General features: G+C 40.5%; 2 protein-coding genes across 2 annotated transcripts; both read right to left on the bottom strand.

Annotated features, from left to right (window-relative positions):
• LOC143897584 (uncharacterized) lies at positions 1-11,826 on the bottom strand. Its single transcript, XM_077406393.1, has 4 exons — positions 11,687-11,826; positions 8,111-11,332; positions 236-8,030; positions 1-136 (listed from the first exon to the last, which is right to left on the bottom strand). The coding sequence occupies exon 3, from the start codon at positions 6,405-6,407 to the stop codon at positions 1,239-1,241; it is 5,169 nt and encodes a 1,722-aa protein (XP_077262519.1). The 5' UTR covers positions 6,408-8,030; positions 8,111-11,332; positions 11,687-11,826; the 3' UTR covers positions 1-136; positions 236-1,238.
• Positions 11,339-23,675, bottom strand: LOC143897585 (uncharacterized). The gene is made up of 5 exons (XM_077406394.1): positions 23,291-23,675; positions 13,479-23,214; positions 13,214-13,399; positions 13,036-13,098; positions 11,339-12,211 (listed from the first exon to the last, which is right to left on the bottom strand). The coding sequence occupies exons 4-5, from the start codon at positions 13,056-13,058 to the stop codon at positions 11,683-11,685; spliced, it is 552 nt and encodes a 183-aa protein (XP_077262520.1). The 5' UTR covers positions 13,059-13,098; positions 13,214-13,399; positions 13,479-23,214; positions 23,291-23,675; the 3' UTR covers positions 11,339-11,682.
• Positions 23,676-24,132: the final 457 nt, after the last annotated feature.

Raw genomic sequence — 24,132 nt, 5'->3', positions numbered from 1 at the left:
TGGTTCGCATCACATATTGCTTGCAAAGTTAATGAAGTGATATCGTGACGATTGACATAAATTGATTTAATTTTATGGATAGGTGTACGAATGTTGATGAATGTTCCATCAATGCATCCAACTACTCCTGGAAACCCTGCAATATTTTCGAACAAGAAATTAATCAAAGAAACAGTTATTTTAATTGTAAAATAAAAAATTAAATTTAAGCAAAAATTTGTAACAAAAAAATTACCTGCTCGAATTCTTCTGCATTTTGTTGCTTGTCTTCCTCAGTACTTGGAAATTTTATTACTGATGGGCCCAATTCGTCAGTTAAAAAATTTATTACACTATCTATCATCTTGTGTGCTGTCGATATACTAATTCCAAAAATATGAGCTACGGTCCGGTAAACTGCTTTGTTACCTGCAAACCTATGGAACAAAATAATTGTTCAATTGTTAACAAATAAAACAAAAATTGAGCAGTGCGCTGGTGGATTTGATTACACTGGAAGTACGTCAAAACACATAGTTTACGCACTCAACTTTAAATATTTATATTTAGTACAGTAGGTGTAAATGAACATTGGAGACTCCTGAAAACAAGGATAAACGAACATGTTGTGAATAGGCCTAGTGGCCCCCACGCAGTTGATCTTGTGGCTGCCTCCTCAGGATCGGGCGTGGTCGAGAAGGAAAATAATCACTTCCCTGCGTTGACTAAATTTATTGAGATTCACTGAGGTGGTACAAATTCGGTCTATCTCTCGACTTGCGCGGCGCGTGCTTCCTGTACGAGGATCACGGGGATTCTGGTCTCTGCCGACCGCTAGCGGCAGTGGGGGGATGCGCGGATCGCGAGCGCAGTCGTAGTTAGGCGGGATAGCCCGAGAGCGCCCGGATGGCGGGCACGCTAACGTGGATCGGTAAAACAGGAGCGGACTCAGAATGTACTATACAACGCCGCCCCCCTTGAAAGGATTTGCTTTCAAAACGAAAGAACGCAATACAAGGATATTTGCTTAGATTAGAATGGTTACATAATACTCCTTTGAATTGGAGACACATAGTACAAAACGTGGTATAACTAAACCAAACTTAAAATAATTGACTTGAATGTATAAAGTAAATAGTATTCGCAATTATGATTAAATAAACGCTTATAATGTAGGAGTGGCAACCAATGTTTTGTACGATTTTTAATGCTAACTAGAACTAGACGCGAGGCTTGACATTCACGCGGGTTTGGTACGCTTAAGTGTCTATGGGTAACACCGCGAGCCTAGAAAGGGGTCTCATGAAGGCACCCTTTGCTGTTCGGACGGTGGCGACTCTTGTGGCGCCGTCGGGTCCGGTGTGAACGTCCTGAACTCGCCCTAAGTGCCACTGCAAGGGAGCTAGGCCTTGCTGTTTTATGAGCACTAATTGCTCTGGTTTTAACTGTATGCCCTTGTTGACCTTCCATTTAGTTCGTTCTTGCAAAGAATTAAGGTACTCGGAGCTCCATCTACGCCAAAAATGTTGTTTTATTTGCTCTACCCTTTGCCAACGTGTAAGCCGATTCTCGTTAATATCATGTAAATCATGGCAAGGGAAACTATTTAAGGGCGTACCAACAAGAAAATGACCGGGGCTAAGATACGCGAAATCATTTGGATCATCGCTTAGTTGCGTGAGCGGTCGTGAGTTCAGGATCGCTTCCACCTCACAAAATACCGTTTGCATCTCTTCGAAGGTTAAATGCGCGTTACCTATGATTCTAGCCATGTGATACTTGGCCGATTTTACCGCGGCTTCCCATAAACCGCCGAAATGCGGCGCGTTAGGCGGGATAAAGGACCAGGAGGTTTCCTGTTCGCGAACAAACTGTTTTATATCGTCTCGTACTTGACTGTCGTTCAATAAGTCGTGGAACTCTTTGATTTGCTTATGCGCTCCGACGAATGTGGTTCCGTTGTCGGAGTAGATGCAAGCGGGTTTGCCTCTTCGAGACATAAATCGCCGAAGTGCGCCAATGAAGCTCTCCGTTGTAAGATCGCTTACTAGTTCGATATGCACGGCTTTCGTGGCGAAACATACGAAAATGGCGATGTACGCTTTATGAAAGCGGGCGTTGCGTCGCTTGCCCTCCTTCACTGAGACGGGTCCGGCATAGTCGACACCACAATGCGAGAATGGCCTTGAGACTGTGACGCGGCTGGAAGGTAACGAGCCCATTACGGCCTCCGACTGGCTCGGTTTGGCCTTGAAGCATGTTACGCAATTTCGAATAATTTTTCGCGCGGTTGAACGAAGTGATAAAGGCCAGAATCTCTGTCTGACTGCGGCCATGGTTGCCTGAGTCCCGGCATGCATGTTACGTACGTGCTCTCGCCTTATTATACGCTTCGTAAATTCGTGATCGCGAGGTAGTAATATGGGATGGCACGCGTCAAATTTTAACTCAGAATTCTTTAATCTACCCCCCACCCGGATCAGCCCGGTTTCGTCAATGAAGGGAGACAAGGAGAGGATTTTGCTGGACGCGCTAACCAATTTCCCTGTGCTTAGTGCTCTGTGCTCGTCGGGGAATAAGCTCCGTTGTATTACTTTGCACACGGCATCTGATGCGTATGATATCTCGCTATGAGAGACGGATTCGGTGTCCAGACTTGTCCGATGTGCCTTGCGGAATCTGAGACAATACGCTATGATGCGGTGTATCTTGCTTAAGTTCGAATGTTTCTTGATTAATTCGTCGACGATCGAAGGACTGATGGTGACGACGGCTACCACTGTTTTTCTTCTTTCGGGAAGATTATCTCCTAGGCGAGTGATATTCTTGTTTGGCCAGCGGCATTCTTCGTGTTGTAAAAATACGGGCCCATGCCACCATAAACTTGCGTCCACGAGTTTGTGTGGATAAAGTCCGCGTGATAGTATGTCGGCAGGATTGTCTGATGACGGAATGTGCCTCCAGTCTTCTATCTTGGTCAAGCGTTGCACCTTACCGACTCGGTTGGCTACGAATACCTCCCACCTCCGGGAAGGCGAGGTTATCCAGTTGAGTGCAATGGTAGAGTCGGACCAAAGGAATTTCTTGTAGTGCGTTATGTCGGTCGATGCGCTGACCTTATCCGTCAGTTCCGCCAATAACAATATCGCTTGTAGCTCCAGCCTCGGGAGCGATATGGCCTTGAGTGGGGCCACGCGGGATTTTGAACAGAGCAGCTCGGTGCGATAGCTGTTGCCGAGCTTCGTCCGAACGTATATACAGGCTCCGTATGCTTGCTGGCTGGCGTCACAAAATCCATGTATTTGTATTAGTTGAGGATCCGTGGTGAACTTTACGCATCGTGGAACTTGTACTTGTTTTAGAGCTGATAATTGTTCCTCTAGTCTCGACCAACGGGCATGGACGTCTTGTGGTATGGATTCATCCCAATGACTGCCCGATTTCCACAGGTCTTGTAGGATGAGCTTCGCGATCACGATGACAGGTCCGAGGAGACCGAGAGGATCGAATAATCTGGCGGCTCCGGATAATATCGTGCGTTTGGAGATGGTGCGGTGACTCTCTTGAATGTTATGTGAGACTTGAAATGTATCTCTGGTGTGGTCCCATTGCATTCCTAGAATGCGGGAATTTTCGTCGCTGCAAATTTCTACCGGCTCGTGGCTTTGATCTTGGACGTCCTTTAGTAGTTCCGGGCAATTGGATGTCCACTTGCTCAGTTCGAACGCTCCTAGTCGTAGTATTTCCATCACTTGATGACGAACTATTTCCAAGTCTTTCTTGGTGTCCGCCCCGGTCGCGACGTCATCCACGTAGCATCCTTTCTTGATGTGGATTGATCCCACCGGGAATCTCGTTGCGTTTTTCTCGGCTACGTTATTGAAACATTCCGTGGCTAGGTATGCGGCAGCTGCAGTGCCGTAGGTGATCACCACAGATTCGTATGTCTCGACGTCGAGGTCCGGCTTTCTTCGCCATAATATACGTTGAAGATGTGTCTGCGATGGGTGCACCAGAATCTGCCGGTACATCTTGATTATATCGGCCACGAAGACGTGTAGGAAGAAGCGAAAGCGAATCAGGAGGGAAATCAAATCTGGTTGGACGACTGGTCCCACTCTGAGTGCGTCGTTTAAAGATACTCCAGTACTGGTTTTGCAGGATGCATCGAAGACCACTCGTATCTTGAATGACTGCCCCGCCATCTTGACCACACAGTGGTGAGGTAGGTAGACGGCCGGCGGGTCATCGTTGGGTTGCTCGTTTACTAATTTCATATGGCCGAGCGCGATGTACTCTTGCATGAAGCGCGCATAGTGCTCCTCTAAGTTTGGATCACGCTTGAAGCGCCTTTCCATGGCTATCAGTCGCTTCATCGCGATGTCTCTGGATTGTCCGATTTTGGCCATGACGTGTTTCTTAACTGGAAGCTTCACGATGTATCTGCCTGATTGATTTTGAGAGACGTTGTCCGCGAAGTGCTTCTTGCAGATGGCCTCTTCGATGGTGTAATTGGCTGTTCGATTAGAGATGTCCTCTTCTTGCCAAAAACGCGCTAGCTCCTCATGTATCTGTAGGTTGGTTATTGTTGCGTGGCAGGCTTGTATCTTCAAAGCTTGTTTCGATGGATTGCCTAACCTGCCTACCAGGATCCACCCTAGACGCGTCTTTTGTAGCGTCAGATGTGCCTGAGATGATTTGACCTGTCCGACGCACAATAGTTCCCAAAACAGATCCGCGCCGATGAGAGCGTCGACGTGCGATGACTCGTGGAAGCGGGGATCGGCTAGCGGCAAATTGCGAGGAAGGTTTAAGTCGTCGCGATTAAGGGTAAACGATGGAAGCTTGTCCGTGACTTGATCCGTCACAATGCATTCAGCGTCGAAGGAGTATGAATTTATGCGCGATGACATTTTTAATCGAACGATCTGAGTAGATCTTGTGTTGGCGCCGTTTATTCCCGAGATCGAAATGTTTAATGAACGCGGTTTTAAACCGAGAGCAGACACGAAACTTTTCGAGACAAAATTAGCCTGAGAACCACAATCCAGTAACACACAACACGGTTTTTGCGCGCCAGTATTGTCGTAGACGTATACGACAGCCGTGGATAGCATGACGTACTTGCTGTCCGAAAGATGCGACGCGTGTGCCACTATCGCAGTCGGCGATGCCGTCGAAGCCGGCTTTGCGTTACTCCCTTGCTCACTTTCGGTTGTCTCGGAATCCGACGATGCATGCAATAACGTGTTATGTTTCGCCTTGCAGACTCGACAATTACCTGATGGGCACTTGTTCGCGACATGAGTTGTAGAGCGTAAACAATTGTGGCAAATTTTTAATTTACGAATTTCCGCATTTCTACGAGGGACAGGGAGAGCTAAAAAGTCCTTGCAATTATATATAGAATGCTCCCCGCTGCAGTAAGAACACTTAAATTTCAGCGTTGCGACACACGCTGCTCGGTTCTTTCCGTTTGCTGACCGCGCGTTAGCATTCTTTGTAGAAGTAGCACTTGGCTTGCTGGTAGCTTCGAGAACCTGACAACGATGTGTAATAAAGGTGACGAGTTGCTTGAATGTTGGAATCTCGTGTCCGGTTAACGAATTCCGCCATGATCGCGCTGTTATTGGATCGAGTTTAGCGCTTAACATACATACGAGTAGATCGTCCCAATGAGATGTCGGACGTCTCAATGCCTGCAATGCATGTATGTGCTTTGACGCGCCGTCGGCAATTTGCCTTAGTTCGCGAGCGTTTTCCTTACTCATAGACGGAAGCTCCATGATGGCTTCGACGTGCTTGTGCACGATTATACGCTTGTTATCGTAACGCTCTTTTAAAAGGTCCCACGCGATTGGATAATTGAGACCTGATGTCTCGAGGGACTCGATCACATCGCTCGCTTCGCCGGTTACGGACGTTCGCAAGTATTGTAGCTTCTGGACATTATTTAACGACGGGTCCGCATGTATGATCGAATTGAAAACGTCGAAGAACGGGAACCATTCGTCGTATTTACCGGAAAATGTCAGAAGGTTTATTTCGGGCAGACGTACGCGAGTTGCGGACTCTGACGACTCAGAAACCATTGAGCTCGACGGCGACGGTGTCGCGGCGTGACGCGACGTGGTACGATGCGAGTTTAGAAGTTCCCGCATTTTGGCGGAAAGATTGTAAAACGCCTCTTCGAATGCTGCCCGATCGTTGTGTTCAGCGTCGTCTATCATTTCTAATTGTAACTGCACTGAATTGTACTCTGGCCAGTTGTTATCTAACCTCGACCGACGCTCCTCGAGCTGAGCTACTACCGACGGAGTGATATTGGCGGCGTCGATACTGTCAACGTACGTTTTTATCCGCGTGCAGGATGACTTGATAATCTCGCGTTGTTTCCGCAACGCGGTCGGATCTCGCTCGGTAGCCATCTTGAAATTATGGCGCGAAAGCTTTCTCGAGAACGATTGTATGAAACGCAATTGTACCGAACCGACGCGAACACTGGGTTGCCACCCCTACCTGATAACGCAAGCGAGTGCTAATCCTCTCGGCGAGGCTCTGGCGTGGTCCTCCTGGTGCCCGGACGCGATGTCGCTGGGCTGCGGACCTCTCGGTGCGTCGTGGTACTGCGGGGCGTGGCACGTACGACGTCGGGCTGCGAAGAATCCCTGGTCCTGTCGTGGTGCAACAGGCGATGGCGTGTGGCGTAAGGCTGCGTTGGCGCCTCTGGTACCTTTGTGCGCCCTTGCGTTATGTCCTCGGCAGGCGTATTCTTGCTCGTCCTGATAGGACGCGAATTGCGACTGGTAGTTCGCTGGCGGGCCTTCTATGGCGGGCCCTGGATTGGCGGGCTTTCGTGCCCACGATTTCTCGACGGCGTGTTCGCAGTCTGGCGACAAGCTCGTCGTGTCTCGGTGCTGGGATCGTCGTAGCAATGCACCGAGGCCGAGATATTGCTTGCGACCGGATGCTTGCTGACCACCTCGAGTGGCGGATGTCTTGGATATCCGGCTCGAAGGACCAATTTGTTGTGAATAGGCCTAGTGGCCCCCACGCAGTTGATCTTGTGGCTGCCTCCTCAGGATCGGGCGTGGTCGAGAAGGAAAATAATCACTTCCCTGCGTTGACTAAATTTATTGAGATTCACTGAGGTGGTACAAATTCGGTCTATCTCTCGACTTGCGCGGCGCGTGCTTCCTGTACGAGGATCACGGGGATTCTGGTCTCTGCCGACCGCTAGCGGCAGTGGGGGGATGCGCGGATCGCGAGCGCAGTCGTAGTTAGGCGGGATAGCCCGAGAGCGCCCAGATGGCGGGCACGCTAACGTGGATCGGTAAAACAGGAGCGGACTCAGAATGTACTATACAGAACAAAAATATATTTTCCATAAATTGACAAACAATTCCTATTAGTTGTATCAAAAACTTACGAAGCAAGTTATTTACATATTTAACTAAATATATTATATACTAAAAATATTTTAAATAGAATTTAAGTCGTTAATTTATGGAATCAATTATTCCATATTTTCTGTTACTTTATTTTTTTCTTCTGGTGCTAAAAATCTTCATTTTTAACTACTCAGACCTTAATAAAAATATTTTTAGGTGAGTGTCAACAGAGTGTGAAGTAGGCACATTATCGGAGCTTTCTAGCAAGCAATACAAGTCGACACAAGTATTGTTTTATCTTTTACTAATTGCCAAATAAGAAAGATAAAACGATGCTTATGTCGACTTGTGTATTTGTGTCGCTTGCTGAAAAGCTCCCTATATTGACGTATTCCATGTGAACTCGATATATATGTCAAGGTAAAACAATCAGCCAGGGTAGCAGAAGGCCTAGTGTTACCCAAGCATTATAAACACATTGAATTTATTTTACCAATATCTTATCTTTAATTCTTACCATAAATAACACAGAATGTGTTCTTCGGCACTTTTCGCTTCAACACCGCCAAAAGGTGCTCCTCGGGGACAATATACACTTTGTTCGAACAATTCAATTAAATAATTACATGTTTCACGAGATACTCGGAAATCACTTTTAAACTGTAAGAATAAATTAATATTATTGATATTATTCCTAAATTTGTAATTGTCATATTAAAGTAGCATAAACATATACGTACTTCTGGCTCTGAATATTTGTCAATTACATCGCGAATAAAATTTTCAACTTTGGGAACTTCACCCCATCGGCGTCTTCTGGCATTATTCCTCAATAATTGTACATCAATAATATCATCGTCATCATCAGAACTGTCTGATGACAACAAATCCTGCATAATTTCGATTACACGTAATCCACGTAATTGATTAATTGGTGCCGCCATTTGTTTTGACTGCTCTGCGTTGCCCTGCTCCCCGGAGTCAGAGCAGGTTAGAACAGAACTCGAGCGTTTTTTTCGACGGCGCGAACTCGTTAATGTAGCGTTCCGTCGATAAAGTCGAAAAACAGCTAACAGACCATTTTAAATGAAAAATCACAAATTTTGTTACGTTTATGGTTTTATACTAGAGTAAAGATAAATCTTTTATATTAAAAATTGTTAATGGATAAAAGGAGTTAATTCTATGGTCATATGAGTTCGTAAAACATGTATTTTTGTAATTTTTCAGCAATTAATATGCTTTTTTATGCAAACAGAGTAGATCCAAAATCTGTTTGAGAGTTGCCCGTGATTGCCACTCGAACATATGATTTGCTCTCAGAGCAATCTGAGAGCATTCACTCGAAAACGGCATTAGTCTGCTCTTCATGTATATTTCGGTTCTGCTCGTTTTTCCACCAGAGCGCTGTTTGCCATTCGCGGATTACGTTGACAACTTCAGTTCGACTTTGACCGTCTTACTGTTCGGACGTTGTGCCTCGATATGGCTGGTGACGTTTTGATTTCATGTATCACCGTTTGTTTTGGAACGCATAAGAGTTGAAAGCTTTTAACTAATTTTACAATGTTAATTGATTTTATTGTTTTTGACTAGCGTGTTGACTATTGTTAAATGTATAAATTCTCTCTTTTGTTTAGCTTTGCGTTTGTCTTGATGTAGTCAAGACACCACGTCAACGATGGAATTAATTTCGTTATGCAGATCGGTGTAACTTGAATAAAAGCACTTGTTGTGTATGCGGGTCTAACTGCTGCGGGATCAAAATCGGCTAAGGACATTCGCGAGCCATCTCGCGACTATCGGCAGTAACCATAATTAGCGATCCGGAGCAGGGGGATTGCGGGATCGTGATATCGCGTGCGCGTGCGGAACGACACTCTCGTTCGGAACCGGCTAGTAATAGGACGTATCTCGATACGAGCGCGGGAACTTACGGTCTCTCTCTGTAATCCATTATTGACTTAAATACAGTCCGTAATTATACTAAAGTAATAACCTGACGAGTAGCCTTGTTTCTATCCCTGCGTAATCCTCCGACAAAAATATAACAGTGGCGACGAGGATGGGATAATTTGGAGAGTTTTGGAGGCACGTGGCAAACCGGAAGTCAAGGAAGTCTGGAAGGTTCGAGAAGACCACGCGGCAGGAAGAGAGACAAAGGAGAAGACGCTAGGTTGGAGGAAAAGCGGATGTATAGAGATAGAGAGAGAGAGAGAGCTGGATAAATTAATTACAAGTAAGTAATTAATGCAAACAAAAACCGAGAGAATGTCGAGAGACGGTACAGAGACGATTAGCGCCGGCGTAACGTTTGCGAATCCAATTCAAGTGGAATTCTTCGAGCCTAACTGACAACCACTAGTCCGATGGTTACAACGCCTGGAAGGCGCGTTTCGTGTGTTTCAAGTAACAGAAGATAAAGATAAAGCGGCGTATCTTTTACATTTTGTGGGCGTGAAAGCTTTCGGGATTTTATGCGACCGTTTGGATCCCGTAGACCCGTACGCGCAGTCCTATGGGTTACTAGTCGGCAAATTAAAAAAATTTTACGCGCCCGAGCCGCTAGATATAGCCGAAATATACATTTTTCGGAAGCGAATGCAACGACCGGACGAGAGCACGCAGGAATATATGGCCGCCCTGCAAAAACTATCCCTTCATTGTAAATTCGGGGACTATCTGCAAACGGAACTACGGAATCAATTCGTTTTTGGCTTGAGAAACCAAAGAATCCAATCCAGGCTGTTGGAAACGGCAAATTTGACGAGAGACTCAGCCCTAAAAATCACTTGCGGGATGGAGCTGGCGGAGAAGGGGGTGAACAAGTTGAAGGAGGAAGTTGCGGAATTAGCCGTGGACTTTGTCGGAGCAGGATCGAAGAACTAAAAAAAAACCAAGGACCGAGGAAACGACCGAGGAGAACAACGGAGGGCGAAGTCCACTAACCCGGGAAACAGAAAGGAGTTAACATTGGCGGAAAATAATGCGGGTTATAAACCGAAGCGACAAAATTCTAAAAATAACAGTATTTCTTGTTTCAGGTGTGGACAGGCTTATTATGCGCATAGTTGTACCTTTTCTCGAAGTGCCAAGTGCAGAGAATGCGGAGGTTTTGGGCATCTCCAAAAAGTGTGTAAAAAGAAAGACCAAACAAACATGTTAGAAGAAATGTGCCGCGTAGACGGGGTAGAACTCACGGAGCACAGAGGGAAATTCACGGCTTTCTTGCATGTCGAAAATCGAAAAGTGAGTTTTGACGTAGATTGCGGCTCGGCGGTTACCTTGGTAAGCAGAAAATGGTTTAGACATAATTTTCCGAATGTGGCATGGCACGAAACGCGTTTAAAATTGCGCTCTTACTGTAAACAAAATTTTGTGCCTTTAGAGTACGTGAAGGTTAAAGCACAGTATATACAGTAGCGCAACTCTCTGTCGGCACCTTTGATGTTAGTGTTGGCCAAAATGGAGTACGCATGCGCGAAATAAAGCAGTATTCTGTCTCACTTCTCTCTTCGTCATTTCTCTCTTTCCTACTCGTTTAGTCCATATTGAGGTTAATTTAACGCAGTTGGCGCGAGATACAACCGTGTCTGTTAGTTTCAATAAAAATTATGCAGAATTATTGTTAACAATGTACAATGTCATGCAATGCGCGCGTAAAAAAAAATGAAAGAAATTAAAATATTAAAAAATATTACATATATAATAGATGAATCCGTTAAGGGGAGATATACACCTAGGAGGCCGAAAAAAAGGTCATTTTTGCGAATTTTTTTAAGGAAAACTATTTGAAATTTCGGATTGGGAGTTTTTCTATCTAAAAGTATACACATTCAAGAATATGTCCAATTTTTTTTATTAAAAAAAAATCAAAAATTGACGAGGTTGTGGTATAACCTTCGGAGCGCCGTAAAAAAATCCGGGTAAACGGTACCCACTGGCGTTTCTTCAAAAATCATCTGAAACAAAAAAAACAAAAAGATTATTAAATTAGATACTATAATCTAGTACTTGTCATAGCCGATTTTGAAAATATCGATTTATGACAAAATGGCGGACGTTTGAACATAACATAGCGATTTTTCGACCAAAAATCAGTTATTATTTTGCCTATAAAACAAAAACTAAGCAACGAAAAAAAAATCCTATGACAAGTACTAGATAATGATGTATAGAATAACCACAAAAAAAATTCAAGGCGATCGGTTCATTGGTTTTCGAGAAATTTTGGGTACCGATTTGAAAAACGTGGTTTTGAGAAAAACGCGTTTGAAAATTTGGGAATGAATAAATCATGAAATTTGTCAACTTACATGGAATCATCGATACCAGCTCCATAGTGTAGGTCTTCTGCAGTCAACGGAATGTTCATATTGGCTAAATTTTGTTGTCGGCGCCGTATTCGTCCTTCTTTCGTCTGTTCTTGCGCTTGCAGCTCGGCTTTCGCTATGCGAGTTTCGTCTTCTTGCGCAGCGTACAAGTGCGCGCCCGATCCGACCGATATTCCTAACACGTTCATGACTTCTAACAATGACGTGACACCATTGTTGAACGTGCATGTTGCAAGAAATGCAGCAATGTTAATAATTTTGGCCCCGCTGTGCATCGTTTTTGGAGCTATCTTCCAAATCAGTTGGTTGAAGCTCTCATTGCTGTTTTGTGTGTATCCGCCAACACAGCGTTCCAACAATTTGTCATTGCTGAGGTTTTCGTAAATTGGTTTGATGGAATCTAACACCGTTTTTGGCAATGCTGAATAATCGTGACGGAAGTTCTTCAGTTCTCCTTTAGCTTTCGCTTGTTGCGCTCTCGGAGACGGTTCACTCTCTCGGCTGTAACTTCGTTATTTATCGAGATATTGACTTGCAATTTTAACCAGATATTTTTGAGACCTCAAGCTTCAAGAAAATGCAAAAAAAAATCGATTTTTTTTTACTATGCTAGGTGTATATCTCCCCTTAATGATGCAAAATAATGATATATAAAATACTAATATATGAAATATTATACTAATAATAACAATATGTTATATATACAAATATATATATATATATATTATATGATAAGTCAGGAATAAATGTAAAAAAAATATATATATATATATATATATATATATATATATATAAGTATATAAACATATATAATATATAGAATAATTTTCTTGCATAAAAGTATACACACAAAGAAAAAAATTATGTAAACATTTTAAATTAATATAACATTTTTTAGATTAAATGTATAAATTTATATATTTTTATAAAATATGTCACATTTTACAATATATTATTTATTAAATATATTATACATTTTGTGTGTGTGTGTGTGTGTGTGTGTAGTAATAAACTCAATTTTTTAATGATACAATAATATGTGGTCAATATATATTGATAAAATTTTTACATTTTATTTTATAACATATGTAGATAAATTTTTACTAATAATGAATATATATTATTGAAAACTTTACTGATAATGCTAAGCTATTGCACAAAAGAAATTGCATTAAGAATATTAAAAACTTATTAATATTAAAAACTAAATATATGTATAATTCGCGTATTGTAATACTAATAATACATAAACTTCTTCAGCTTCTTGAGTTATGTGTTAATTTAAATTTAATTTTTCTAATATTTTTATAATAAATGCAAAAATAGCTTACATATTATTGTTTTCATTTCCCATTGATACTACATCTGTTGATACTGTAGAAGCTGTAGTACTGCTGTAAAATAATATATTTTTAATTATTTTATATTACTATCAAAAATATTTTTAAGTATCAAAACTAGATTTTTCCAAATAAAGAGTAATTAAAACTAATATAAATGAAAACTTACTTATTATTGGTAAACTCTAAACATCTTGTTGGTACAGCATCTGGATGAAGGCGAGCTCAACTTTTGACGATTTTATACTGATTTTCTTCAAAATGTACATGGCACAATCGACAATTGCGGTGAGCATACTCGGGGCCTTTTGGTATTAAATCCAATCTTCTGCATGCTTGAACCCATGCCAACCACCTGTGTATGTCAGAATAATTAATTAAATTACGCAAATAATGAAATAATGATGTAAACAATTATTAAAATAGTATTGTACCTATCATGTTCTTTTGGAAAAAGGAAGAAGTGTCGTTTTTCCACATTTATGGTGCTCATACATTCATACATCCTGTCACTGCACACCAATGACTTTCTTTTTTAACGCCTTTAATAGTTTTTTCCATTTTTTAATTCCTTCTCGTAGCAAAAAATCTGAAACAAAGCAGATCAAAATGCTCTCAAAGAAAAGGAAACCTGTATAAAATTTATACAAGTTAACTTTACTTTCTATACTTCCAATACACAAATCACTTCACAATCACTTCACAAATCTCTTCACAATCACACACTTTACAATCACACAATTTACACAATTAGGCATTTAAATGTGCCTCTAAATCCGTTAGAAAAAGAAAGACAGTAAGAAGAAAAGAGACAGAAATAGTGCTTTATTTCGCGCATGCGCAATCCGTTTTGGCCAACACGAAATCAGAGGAGTTGCGCTACTGTATATACTGTGGTTAAAGTTCGCGATGTGGACAAAGTTAAAGATTTAAACATGTATGTTGTACAATATGATAGAGACCCGTTGTTATGCCGGGAGTGGATAAACCAGTTAAATGTATTAAAGAAACTTAAAAGTAGCTTAAAAGAAATTGAAAACATTAAATTGTTGGAAGAATCCAATGAAAAAAGACTGGATAGACTTTTGGAAAAATACAGTAAGGTCCTAAGTGACAAATTTGCTTGCATTAAAAATTATAAAGCGCACTTGAAATTGAAACCGGACGCTAAGCCGATATTCATAAAAAGCCGTACGGTACCGTTCAAAATTTTAGAAAAAGTAGAGAGAGCGAGAAGAAGCACCGAGCAAAAAAACAATAGATATGCTACACACATACAATCGCGCCCGCATGGAACACATTATGGCGCTCTTCCATCGACGCTCTGTCGCAAACTTAAAGCTACATACTAATAATAAAAATAAACAGGCAGAATTTAATACTCCCACTATTTAAGTGTTTTCTTTTATCTTTAGCCTAAGAAAGGATATATATTAATATATATATATATATATATATATATATATATATATATACTAAATGTATTTGGTAGTCATATCACTCTGCGTTTGAACACACCCCAGTCATGATAACAATCTTTTCAATCTTTCTTTACACAAAACTTTTGTTAAGAAGTCAGCACATTGTTCGTTTGTATTAACATACTTCACAGTCAGATCACCGCTAATGTATCTTTCTCTTATGAAGTGGTATCAAATGTCGATGTGTTTGGTTCTCTTGTGGAACTCTGGATTCTTAATTAACCTTATTGCACTTTGACTATCCACAAGCAAAATGGTTTAACGCATTGACAATCAATATCATTCAGTAATCGTCGCAGCCATACTAATTCTTTACTAGCTGCACTAGCCGCAACGTATTCGGCTTCCGTTGTACTTAAGGAAACCATGTTCTGGCGCTGTGACGTCCATGACACAGCTCCTCCTGAGATCATAAAAATGTAACCGGTAGTAGATCGCCTGGTTACAGTGTCTCCTGCGTAGTCTGCGTCCGAATACCCTATCAACGTTACATCATTATCACATCCCTTGTATTTGATTCCAAGGTTCATCGTGCCACGCAAATAGCGGAAAATCCTTTTTACGGCACGCCAATGTTCGTCTGAAGGACATGACAAAAACCTGTTTGAAAAATTATATGTATATATATAGACATATATGTATACAGAAACTAATATAAGGCTGTCAAAGACCTAAGCTTGGATCGCATGGTTTTTGATTCTAATCGTTTGTATATCGTTACGATCCTATTTCTCTTATTATTATTTATTCACGTCGCCTGAGAAAAACGTTTCAAACTATTATTAACCGGTTATTGCGATAAATATTACCACATGCTTTGGTGGTCGAATTGGTACGACGCCCCACACGGAATGAGGGAGGTTCCAGGTTCGAACCCTGGCTGAGGTAATATTTTTCGCAATAAATTTCTTTACAGTTTTTAGATAATTAAATCGAGTCGATTTAATTCCGGAGAGGAAAGGGTTTTTAATTCTAACAATTACTGTGTTTTAAGTCCGACAAATAATCGGCGCGCAGTTTGTTGGAAAAATTATATGTATATATATAGACATATATGTATACAGAAACTAATATAAGGCTGTCATAGACCTAAGCTTGGATCGCATGGCTTTTGATTCTAATCTTTTGTATATCGTTACGATCCTATTTCTCTTATTATTATTTAACAATGTATGTTAAATCTGGACGTGTTAACTGTACGAGGAATATTAAGGATTCTATCGCTTCACGATATGGAAAATCTACTTCGTTATCACTATCGTTTCCGCTGTTTAATGAGGCAATAGTATGCGGGTCTGCTGGCGTACACACAGGTCTTGCATCAATCATACCAAACCGAGAAAGGATGCGCTCGATGTAGCAACGTTGGTGAACAAAGATTACCCTTTTTTCTCGATCGCGCTCTATCTGCATACCTGCAAATGAACTCGGACTTCCTTCAGTGATTTCAAAAGAATTTCTAAGTGCATCAAGTACCTCATCGAGCGCCTCCCCTGACTCGGCAAGTAGCAACCCGTCATCAACGAATAGAGCTAGAAAAACAAAAACATTCTTAAAACGCCCTATATATATACATGGATCCACGCTGCTTTGTACAAAGTTATAAGATTTTAAAAAATCGCGAAATTTGTCGTTCCACTTTCTCGAGGCTTGCTTAAGACCATACAATGATTTCTGTAGTCGGCATACCTGACCTTTGTCTGCGTTGATACCTTCTGGTGCGTCCATATAGATCTTTTCGTCGAGATCCCCGTGCAGAAACGCAGTTTTAATGTCGAACTGCTCTACTTCCAGGTCTCGTTCTGCTGCCATAGCCAGGAGAGTTCGTATTGATTCGTATCGAACCACCAGTTAGAAGACTTCCTCGTAATCGATGCCAGGTTTCTGCGTAAATCCTTTTGCACATAGTCTAGCCTTGTAGCGTAGGTTGTTCTCGGATGATGTTCCCTTGATCTTAAATACCCACTTGCATGTTATGGTCGATTTACCTCTTAGTAGAGATGTCAGTTTCCAGGTTTTGTTTTTGTCGTGTGCGTGCAACTCTTCCTTGATCGCTTTACCTCATTGTTCGGCATTCTCACCTGTAACTGCTTCTTCATAGGTCATCGGCTCGCTTAACTCCACCAGATTAGCTTTGTATCTCTCAGGCCTTTTTATCTTATTTCTGTCTCTTAGGTGATGGCCTCGCGCTTCGTTTACTTAATGACGTTCTTTTTCCGGATCCCTGTATTCATGGCTTCTCCCCATAATCGAGTAGGAAGATTCTTCGCGTGCAGCATCGATCTTGCAGACTCAACAACGGTCCTATTGTCCCTCTCCGATCTTCCGTTTTGCTCTGGCGTGTATGGTACAGTGGTCTCTAGTTGAATTCCATTTTTTGCAAGAAAGCGTAACATGTTACTGTTAATATATTCCTTGCCGTTATCCATCCTTAAGATTTTTATCGATCGACCAAACTTAGTTTGTATCATGGCGTGGAACTCCTGGAACTTTTCGAAGACATCTGACTTGTGTCTCATGAAGTATAGATGTCTGTAACCGAAGTGTCGTCTATCCAGTTGACATAAAATCTGTATCCTCCAACAGACTCTGTTGACATCGGTCCGCCCACATCAGAATGGATGAGTTCGCCAGGTTGCATGTTTCTTGGAGGAATAAATTTTTTGAACGGAAGTCTGTGTTGTTTGCCATAATGGCAGGCTTCACAAAAAAAATTAACATTTTCAGGCATGTCACCTAGTTGCAACAATCCTTGCTTGTTCATCTCATGCAGGGTTTTGCAGCTCACGTGTCCGAGACGCTCGTGCCATATCTGTAGATCAGGGACGGTAGCTACACAATTTTCATTTCTTAAGACAGCACGAAACAACATCTGGAATAGATTATTATCTCTTCTTATTCCAGCAGCCTTGAGAACGCCATTTGAGCTTATTCTAACGGCATCATGTTCGAAAACAACAGTGTAATCCTTTTTCAGACATGCTCCCACTGAAAATAAAATTTTATTGAGTGAGGGTACATATAGCACATCTTCAAGCTTTCCATCAGACCAGGTTCCATTGATATTCAGTTTGATATTTATTGTTCCATGACCTTTAATTTCACATGGAGCTCCGTCTCCAAGAGATACATACGCGTTGCCACTTTCAACAAAATTTTGAAAAAATTCTCTTTGGAAGGTCATGTGTCTAGATGCCCCGCTATCCGAATACCATGCAAAGTTCTCGTTTAGGTTAGTTACGTTTGCAGAATCTCCCATTACAATAAAGGCACTTACGTTTGCCGACGTTTTGTCCTTTTCCGATTTCTGCGTCTGCTTCTGCTTCTGATCTCTCTCCTTCTTTCGACAGTTCTTTGCCATGTGTCCTTTTTTGTGGCAGTAGAAACACTCCACTGACTGTCGATTATGTTGAGCAGGCTTGTGTGAGACGTTCGATGCGGTTTGTGACTTACTTTTGTTCGCCACTGCTAGTGCACTAGTTGATTCATCAGTTGCAGTCATCCTATTCTCTTCTTTAATGAGTCGCGACGTTAAACCATGCAATGTTTGTTTGTCCGCGTCCACGCTGTCCCACGCTGTAACTAATGCGTTAAATTTTGACGGCAGGCTGCCAAGCAGGCTTCGCCATTATGGTGACGTCGGAAACCGTTTCTCCTAGGTCCTTTAATTGCCGTGCCATGTTCTCGACCTTCGCAATGTGCTGCGTAATCGAGTCGCTTGTGGCCATTCTGTATTCATGGAATTTAGTTATTATAATTAATTTATTAGACTCACTTTGCTGTTCATGAATAGAACGTAATTTTTGCCACATTTTTGCCGATGATTCACATGTGATGAGATAATCTAGCTGCGAGGTATCCATTAAAGAGGAGAGAATAAACATGGCCCTGGCGTCCCGCTGAATCCATGCTTTCTTTTGTGCTTGTTTTTCCGGCTTCTTCTCAGATCCATCCACGATGGTTAGAATGTCGTTCGCTATGAGGATCGCCCTCATCTGGAATTTCCATGCTTGAAAATTCATGCCATCGAATTTGGCCACATTCTTGAGATTGATGGATGCGCTCATTTTCGCTGTCCTTGTAGTACGATGAAACGATTTCACGACGCGTACTTTTTCTCTTCGCTTATACCGCGTGGTCTGGGCCCATAACCTGTAGAGATTATCTTTCCTGGATCTCAGGAGTATGCACTTGTACAGAGCGAAGGAATAACTAGAGAACTGTTGACCGTAGTGATCACTTTTATTATAGCAAAAGTAACAATAATAGCAAAAGAACTGAGACTTATAAAGGTGTATATAAAATGCGTGGCTGTACGTGTGAGAGATGGCGGAAGAATTAGCGGGAAGTACGCGCGGAAAGAAGCACTGAGCGAAAAAACAATATATATGCTACACACATACAATCGCGCCCGCATGGAACACATTATGGCGCTCTTCCATCGACGCTCTGTCGCAAACTCAAAGCTACATACTAATAATAAAAATAAACACGCAGAATTTAATACTTAATATTTATTTCGAAAGAATTCCAAGAATTCGTTAAAAGCAACGGCATTTGTCATAAGCGCACTGCTTCTTATCACCCCGCAACCAACGGTTTAGCAGAACGATTTGTACAGACACTCAAACAGGCTTTACGCAAATTAAACGTAACAGACGGAAACATTAGAAACAATTTGCAGAAATTTTTATTTCATTATAGATTAACTCTCCCCACGCAGAGCTTGGGAAATCTCCCGCGGAAGCAATGTTGGGGAGAAAGTTAAGAAGCAGATTGGACCTAATGTTCCCGGAAACCGATAAAAAGGTGTCCAATATGTCAAAAATAAAGGTGTCAAAAGTTTTTACAAAGGGAGAAAGAGTTGCGGTACGAGAATACGTTTTGGATATGTGATAAAGAAATTAGGTACATTACATTATGAAATCAAATTAGACAAGGGAAAAATTTGGAAACGCCACATAAATCAAATGCGAGGTTTAGGAAAAGACATTACCAAATATGAAAGCGATAACGATAGCGACTATGATAAGCGATGGCATACAAGCTACGACATTGTAAATTCCGAAACAAATAGCGAGTGAGAACAGGAGCCGCAGAATTTCATCTCTGATGCTTCGGATGACTCGCAAGAAAAAGAGTCAACAGACTTCGAGGAAGGAGAAACTGTGGAAGCCAGTGTCCCACTTGTAAACACATCATCGAACGGACGTCCGAAGGTAACCAAAACATCGTAAATTCCGAAAATAAAGGCAGACCTCAGCGGATTAGGAAGCCTCCAGAAAGATACGGAACTTATTTGAACAGCTTCTAAGATAAATATTGTCAAGTTTCAGTCTTTTGTGTCGAACAGCTCTACCCCTAGACATGTTTATTGACATTCAATTTACAGGGGGAAGAGATGTTGTATATTGGGCGTTCAAACGCGGGTCTAACTGCTGCGAGATCGAAACCGGCTAAGGACATTCGCGAGACATCTCGCGACTATCGGCAGGAACCAATTAGCGATCCGAAGCAGGGGGATTGCGGGACCGTGTTATCGCGTGCGCGTGCGGAACGACACTCTCGTTCGGAACCGGCTAGTAATAGGACGTATCTCGATACGAGCGCGGGAACTTATATACGGTCTCTCTCTGTAATCCATTATTGTCTTAAATACAGTCCGTAATTATACTAAAGTAATAACTTGACGAGTAGCCTTGTTTCTATCCCTGCGTAATTCTCCAACAAAAATATAACAGCACTTGATAAGGACCGGAATTCGGTCAAAACGTCGTGCAATTCTTGTATCAATTGGCCAGTTGGGTCGAAATAAAACGACTTATATTAATTCTTTACAACGAAGAATTATTCAAGCATGTAAAATAATAGCAGCTACTCACAAGTACCGCTCTGCTACGGTTGCCGTCATAGAAAGACGCCAAGCCTGTCACAATGTTCAAAGCCGTCACATTGAACAAAATTTATAATTATGTAAAAATTTTCATATTTTCTAGTAATAAAGTAGTTGAAGCACACTATTACATTATTTATTATAACCTGATAAAAATTTCATAAAATTTTATAATGAAAATGTTTAGATGTTAATATCTCTTAAACAAAGCGTTTACGGGCATACCTCTAGAGGAAATTTTTTTTGTTTGAGGTTCTAAGTTTATATTTTAAGTTAGGACATTTAACCCTAGAACACCCTATGTAATTCTTTAAGATTTGGTTGATTACCCCTAGCTTTATACGCGATCAAAGGTCCATATACGAAGTTTACAAAAACAAAGCTTCCTCTATGAAGAAGCAATATACATTAATGTTCCTTTGAAAACCCAAAATAGTTTTGACAAGTTGTACACCAGCGTCCGTAGAGTATAAATGTATGCTGTGGTACTCTCGCACTAAGAGAATTTTTTGTTATATTTTATCATTAAATTTACTACAAACTTGGGACAACTTGATGGCAACTAAGGAATTTTTGAAATATACAAAAAACATTTTACAAACAATGTGATAAAAATTACCAAGCATATTGGTATGTTTTAAAAAATTATTGAAATTTCCTAGATATATTTTAGTAAAATTAATCAAACATATTTTATATTTTAATGTAATAGATATTAATATTTTTTATTGGTAGATATTGATAAGAATAGCTCGCATAAAATTCTTTATAGTAACATATTGTCCCACAATTATCATGATTTTAAGGTAAATTCTAAGAAAAAATTATCTCTGTGTGTTGATTACATTATCGTATTAATAACATTTTGAATGAGCAAAAATATGTAAACTTTTTGACCACTGGAGTTACCTAAACTATTACAAAAAATTTCCATAGTTCAAAGAAATCAGATGTAGTATCAATGGATATCCAGCTCATAATGCATTTATAGCCTGTATTAAATAATTTATATATTTCATAGTCTTTTCGCCTTTATTTGATTTTACGCTACCGCATGGTTTCTGTAGAGTTCTAAAAAAGTAGGTATTCTTGTTCCGCCATTTTGGATCCAATCATATGTGAAAACATAACCTTTTCGTAAATGTCAAAACGCTTTTCGGTCTCGTATTCTCAGTTTCAGTTTCAATTTTACAGAATCGATATTTCAGCTAAATTTTTACATTAATCCCGAGACCGAAAAGCGTATTGACGTTTACAAAAAGGTTATGTTTTCACAGACGATTGGATCTAAAATGGCGGAACGAGAATACTCACATTTATAGAGCCTTAGTTTCTGTGTTCTGAGAAGGACTACCAAAGCAGTCATTTATAATAATATTTCTACATATATTATATTATATATATTGTTATATATTTTTTTAAAAATAAAAGAATATATTAGAACTGCATATGCTAATATTAATCAGGAAATTGTAAGAGAAATCAAGGAATCGATCACTTATCATCTACAAAAATGTATCAAAGGCATTAAGTTGAGCATTTGTTAAAATCAATTTTTTTTACCAACCTTTCTAAAATAATTATTTCATTGCCTATGTCTCTGTTCTTATACATTTTTGGATTTGTCATACTCAAAGTCACATAAAAGTCGAATCATGTTGTTATAGATCATCACTGGATTGATCTTTATTTCAGCTATTACAACGCGATAATGCTGTCCTATTTAAGAAAATATGGATAACCCTGAAATCTCGAAAAATATGACCTTGAGAACAATTTTTTTGCCTGTTATAATATTTTTCCTTTCAAAACAATATAAACAAATAATATATAATATTTTTTTGACATTTTTTAGTATCATTAAAAACAAGTAAGGTATTTAAAATGTTCAAGTTAAGTGTGGAATATCTTTAACATATACACCCAGATAACTAAATCTAATAAAAACAAATACACGATGTCTGCTACAAACTTTGTTGGGAAAACAAATCAGTATGAACATAACAAAATCCTTCAACAGAATATAATAAAATTGATTGCAGTACTTAGTTCACTTCATTTAAATGAATTATGAAGTGACAGATTCTGCTCGGTTTCTGCTGGAAATCTACTATCAGATTATGTCAATAGACTTTGCTGGCACAACATAAGATTAATGAACGCTGTTGATACTACAATCTATCACAATATTCTGTTTAAATTTGTTGGCGAACTACTGGCATATTGCTAGTCTTTTGCTTACTAAATATTTATATGTATGTACCATACGCACGCGCATGCACACGTACTACATACGTCGTGTACCATAAAAAACTTACAATGCACTGTTATAAAACGCATACATAACGATAAATGTCACACTAATTTTTTCCACTTTTTCTTGACTTTTCTTTTTTGCAGCGTGTAACAATGATAATAATAATTTGCACATAGGACGCTGTAATTAATATCACACACTATCAGGGCTGCTGGTCTCTTGGTCGCAGTCTGGCTCGAGTTCTTCTGCCTCACCCTCGTCACTTTCGCTTGATGGACTTGGCTGTTCTAGTTGATATTGATTAAAGCTTTGCCTTGATGCGTGATTTTGGTGCTGATGATATAGCAGGTCATGATGATGGTAGCAATGGCCCCGATCATCAACCACTCGCTGCGGCGATAACTCATTGATCGGGATGTTATGCGATCGTCGGCGCAGTCTACGGTGACAGATCAGACAGAACATCAGGATCACCAATATACTGCCGACCGCATAGGCTATCGGCATTGTGTAGCTGTCTGCCGGTATTGCCGCGACACCTGCAATTTGCATTATGATATGCATCCACATATACAAATAATTCTACAGGATATTTAAAAAAAAACGGTCCAAAACTTTAATAATATATAGTATTTAAAGGGATCTTACAGTGGCAGTAATTGAAATTATATTGCCGGTACGCTGACGAAAGATTGTGGCAAAAGTACGGTCTGGAAAGAGCTGGAGAGAACGAGAGCAGAGAGTAGGGAGGTGTGGAGGTGCAAGAAGGCGGAGACAATAAGGTTGAGAAGGGGTGAAAACAATAAAAAGGAGAAAAGGTAAAGAAAATGACGGGAGAGAGGTGACCGTTACGACATATACGTGAGATAATATAGAAGGACGATAAAACGGAAAGCAGTGATGCGCAAGCGAGCGTAGGCTAGTTCGGATATAGAAGGGATAACTACTAAAAGTGCTTTCAGCCATAGGATAGATAACGAGTGGGAAGGATAGACAAAGGTAAAAGCGGCGGATGGAAATAGAGAAGGAAATAGAAATAGAGAGTAAACAGCAGGGAGATAAAGGAAAGAGGAGAGAAGGCGAAGGGGAGAAGAAAGCAAGAGGCAGGCCTACAAAGGCGGAGGAGCTTGCCAAACAAAGAGGAAGAACGGACAGCCTAGGATTGGTCAAAGATCTTATCCAGAAAAGAAAAAGAAAAGAGATAGAGGAAGAAACGGCTAGAGCAGAGAAAGAAATTTTTGAAAAATTTAACGAAGCAAGAAGGGTCAACAGATCACCGCCAGCTAAGATTAAAAAAGAAGAAGGGGGTAAAGAAATCATGGCGGCAGAAGATCTGTTAAAAGAAATGTTAAGGAAAATGGAGGAACAAGAGAAGGAAAGGAAAAAGATAAAAAGGAAATAAAAACCAAATTAAGGGATTAAAGGAGGAATTAAAAAGGAGCGAGGAAATATGGAAG

This window comes from Temnothorax americanus, unplaced genomic scaffold (assembly GCF_048541705.1).
Source record: "Temnothorax americanus isolate GAGA-0224 unplaced genomic scaffold, ASM4854170v1 Scaffold202, whole genome shotgun sequence".
In the NCBI taxonomy this organism is placed as follows: domain Eukaryota; kingdom Metazoa; phylum Arthropoda; class Insecta; order Hymenoptera; family Formicidae; genus Temnothorax; species Temnothorax americanus.
The sequence above is the reverse complement of the archived record's forward strand: the minus strand, read 5'-3'. Positions and strand labels throughout refer to the sequence as shown.